Source organism: Fukomys damarensis, unplaced genomic scaffold, assembly GCF_012274545.1.
Source record: "Fukomys damarensis isolate Sample0158 unplaced genomic scaffold, DMR_v1.0_HiC HiC_scaffold_39, whole genome shotgun sequence".
NCBI lineage: Eukaryota > Metazoa > Chordata > Mammalia > Rodentia > Bathyergidae > Fukomys > Fukomys damarensis.
Window position 1 is genome coordinate 57,432,708 of NW_022900951.1, and position 4,628 is coordinate 57,437,335.

General features: G+C 41.1%; 1 protein-coding gene across 1 annotated transcript; it reads left to right on the top strand.

The window, feature by feature from the left end:
- Positions 1-307: 307 nt before the first annotated feature.
- On the top strand, positions 308-3,144 carry LOC104858757 (RNA-binding protein 12). Its single transcript, XM_010619086.2, is given in 12 exon segments — positions 308-365; positions 368-412; positions 415-753; positions 756-959; positions 962-1,457; positions 1,539-1,714; positions 1,717-1,806; positions 1,809-1,844; positions 1,847-2,242; positions 2,245-2,742; positions 2,745-2,915; positions 2,918-3,144. Coding segments are annotated over 12 exon segments (2,736 nt in total).
- The last annotated feature ends 1,484 nt before the right edge of the window (positions 3,145-4,628 follow it).

Sequence of the window (4,628 nt, forward strand, 5' to 3'; positions counted from 1 at the left end):
GTTTAGGTCTTGTACAGATAAGTGGAACATGAGAACTTACTTGTTTAGCCAGTGATAATCTATCACAGGTGGCTCCATGGATTTAGAATAACCAATTGGGTATGAAACAGTGAAGGAGGTGGTCGCTCCTCTGGGCTCCAGGAAACCCTTTGGACTGGGACTGCCGGCCACAGGGCAGAGGCACTCGTGGGGGTAACTCGGGTCAGGGTTCCGGTGATGTGCAAGCTCTCCCTGGATTGACTTGGCCTCCACTTCTTGTTAAGAAAGTGCATCTCTTCTTTTATCTCGTGTGTAGTTTCAGTGCAGCATGGCTGTGGTCATCCATTTCCAAGGTCTCCCAGTTGTAGTGGGGACTATGGAATTTACCTCTTCTTCTCTGGATTGACCATTCCTAATAGGGGTGTGTATATTCTAGGGGTGAAATGGGTGAGGCTTTCATTGTTTGTGCCACGGATGAAGATGCCAGGCTGGGTATGACGTGCACAGGTGGTACAATTAAAGGGTAAAAAGCAACACTGTTGCTGAGTAGTAAAACAGAAATGCAGAATACAATTGAACCAAATCATAGGCATTTTGAAACTGCCAACTTAGATATACCACCAGCAAATGCTAATAGATCAGAACCACCCAGCTCAGGAATGAGTGGCAGGGTAAATTTGCCTACAACTGTACCCAATTTTAATAATCCTTTGCCAAGTGTAGTTATTGCTATCACTTCTGTTCATGAAAGCAATAAAAACATACAGACGTTTGCACAGGAGCTGCTCCTCCAAGTATGGGAACTTCTTTTGGGAGCCCAAAGTTGAGCTTGACCATTTGGAGTACAGCCTCTCCAATGAATACAGTCCATCCACCACCAATTCCTCCAATCCTAGCATTGCCATCTCTGCCATCGATGCCATCCATTCCCCCGATACCAGTTCCTCCTCCAGTACCTACATTGCCTCCAGTGCCTCCTGTACCCCTCTTCCCTCAGTTCCTTCTGTGCCACCCATGACCCCACAGCAACTCATATCGAGTACACCACCCTTGAATACACCACCTGTGGCATCTCTACCTGCTGGAATGAATGGTTCTGGAGTGCCTATAAATTTGAACAATAATCTGAACCCTGTGTCTCTGGGTTTGTTGAATCCTGTTAACCCTGTCTAGATGAACTCTCAAAGCAGTGTGAAACCATTTCCCAACCATCCTGATGATCTATATGTTGGTGTGCATGGAATGCCCTTTTCTGCAGCAGACAATTATGTCAGAGATTTTTTCCAGGGGCTCTGTGTTGATGCAGTGCATTTATTAGAAGATCACGTAAGTCAAAATAATGGGAATGGATTGGTTAAGTTTCTCTCCCCAAAAGATACATTTGAAGCTTTGAAATGAAACAGAATGCTGATGACTCAGTGCTATGTGGAAATTAGCCCTGCCACAAGAGACAGAGCTGCTGGAGGCCATATCACTTTATTTTATTTGATTGTACCAGAGATTGAATTTATGACCTTGCACTTACAATGTAGGCAGTAGCACCATGGTCATATCACTTGTAAGCAAAGTATGGGACCTTCTGGACAAACCCATCCCCTTCCTCCGACATTTCCTATGTCAAAATCATCAAGTGGGCAGAAAAAGTCAAGGTCAAGATCACCACGTGAGGCTGGATTTTGTGTTTACGTGAAAGGGCTACCAATTGAAGCAGAAAAGAAACATCTCATTGATTTTTTTGAAAGTTGGTTATTGTGGAAGATAGTATTTATATAGCATATGGACCCAATGGGAAAGCAACTGGTGAAGGCTTCATAGAGTTTAGGAATGAGCTGACTATAAGGCTGTACTGTGTCACCATAAACAATACATGGCAATCATTTTATTCAAGTCCATCTAATTACTAAGAAAGGTACACTAGAAAAGATAGGTACAACTCAGGAAAGACTCCAGAACTTCAGCTATGGCCAGAGGGAAATGGTGTTAAATCTGGAGGGAGATGTCAACTCTGCCAAAGTCTGTGCCCATATAGCAAATATTCCATCCAGCATTACCAAGATGGGTGTTCTTCAGTTTCTTGAAGGAATTCTGGTGGATGAAAATGCTGTAAATGTTCTTGTTGATATTAATGGGAAAGGTCTAGGATAGGCATTGGTTCAGTTTAAAAATGAAGATGATGCATGTAAGTCTGAATACTTGCATCATAAAAAACTTAATGGGAGAGAAGCTTTTGTTCATGTCGTTACCCTAGAAGATATGAGAGAAATTGAAAAAATCCCCCTGCTCAAGGAAAAATGGGGTTAAAGATGCCTGTGCCAGGCAATCCTGCAGTACCAGGAATACCCAATGCAGGAATGCCTGGTGCTGGAATCCCCAGTGCTGAAATGCCTAATGCTGGATTGCCCAGGGCAGGAATGTCTGGTGTGGGATTACCAGGTGCAGGAATACCTTGTGTGGGGATACCTGGTGCTGGAATACCTGGTGTGGGTATGCCCACTGCAGGATTGCCAGGTGCAGGAGGTGAAGAGCATGACTTCCTGACAGTAGGATCAAAGGAGGCCAACAATGGTCCTCCATTCAACTTTCCTAGTAACTTTGGTAGGTCAAACGATTTTGGTCCACCTCTTCCTCCTCCAAGATTAGGAGGGGCCTTTGGTGACGCTAGGCCTGGCATGCCTTCAGTTGGTAACAGTGGTTTGCCTGGTCTAGGATCGGAAGCTCCAGGTTTTGGAAGTGGATCAAATAATTTAAGTGGGCCATCAGGATTTACGGGGGCCCTCAGAATGTTGGAAATGGCCCTGGTACCTTAGGAGGTCCCCCTGACTTTGGAAGTGGCCCTCCTGGTCTTGGAAGTATCCCAGGGCATTTGAGTGGATCACCAGCCTTTGGACCTGGACCTGGCCCTTGCCTGATACATATTGGCGGTCCCCTTGGCTTTGGTCTGCTTCTTGAAAACCAGGACCTACTGTAATTAAAGTTCAGAACATGCCCTTCACTGTATCTATTGAGATTTTAGATTTCTACTATGGCTATCAAGTTATCCCAGGCTCAGTGTGTTTAAAGTACAGTGAAAAAGGTATGCCTACAGGTGAAGCCATTGTGGCCTTTGACTTCCAGGGTGAAGCCACAAAAGAGACAGAATTCCCTCTCTCTGGGAGGTGTGATTAACATTCCAGACTGCTCCATTCTTTTCTCTGCATTGTGCTCCATTTCTCCCTCTTCTTTGTATTATGTAGTTTTACTATCAGCTCCCTCCAAATACCTGCAGATTTGTTTTCTTTTTTCTTCACCAAGTTGTTTTCTAAGTGTCTCGATTCCAGGTCCCAGAGTGGCTATATTTAGCTGCTGGATTCTAGTCTAAAATTTTAAATTTTCACTTTTCTTCTTTTTTGTTCCTTTCCTCATTGTATATATCCAGTCTATTTGTCTTCAATAGAAATCCTACGTATTTCTGGGTTACTGAGAAAAAAAATAGGTTGTCAAATTATTAAAATAAGTTTTAATTTATAGTATTAAACCATGGATATTTTTATAGATGCTTATATAACTGGTAGTTGTTCTCACCTTGAAACACAGTGACTAGGAATGACTTTTCCACTGAGTAACTTTCAGAGGTGTATAAACATCAAAACAAAGGCCAATGTCACACCACAGGGAGATACACATAATCTGAAGAGATCTCCACTAAAGTGGAGATCTAACTGATCTTAAAGTCTCAGCACAATAACAATAGCTTCATGAAAAAAAAAGAAAACACCAAAGCAATGAAATACTTTCAAAAATGCCTAACTCCCCAAAACTGGTATCTCAGGTACACTGAAGTAGAAGAAGTCATAGGTGAAGAAATTAAAAACTGAAAGGTTAAAAAGTTTGAAGAGATCAAATGATAAACAAATTTATACGTTGGTGAGTGTAAAGATGATTTAATTGAACAGGTAAAGGAGTTGATAAAATGTCCAGTGAGCTTAAAGAAGAAACAGTCAATAAGCTGATAGAATTAAATAGCACAATATAAGAAAGGAACAATAACTTTGGTGAAAAATACACATTATGAAAAGAAATTAAGCTGAATGCCATGATATAAAAAATTGAAATGAAAGTATGGGTAGCAGGAATGACCAATGTGAGAAATGTCAGAATGACAAGGTTGATGTGTAGATGATATACTCATTGATACCCTAAAACCAAGGTATCATGGAAGCTGTATCCAACAGCTGTTAGTTGACTCAAAAAGAAAAACAACCTAAGAAGTATTAAAGCAAAGATGACAAGATGACTCAAAAGTATTAAAATTTACTGGAATCATAACAGAGGATTTTCAAATATAGAGAAAGAATTTAATTTTCAAATAAAGGAGGCATATAAATAGCCATAAACAGAAAATAAATTCTCTATGAGATTCTCCACTTCTTAGTCAAACTTTCAGAAATTTAGCAGAAAGGCCAAATACAAAGCTATTAGAGAAATACATAAAGTAACATATAAGAGCAAACCTACCACATTAATAGTGGATTTCTTAGCAAAAATTTAAAGACCAAGAGAGCTTTGAGTTCCTCTTGGAGAAGACAGGACCTGCATAGGAGAAAGAAATACCAGTGACTAACCCTTTTGGAGTAGGCTCCTCCTCCAGCAGCACATTCAGGAATGAACTA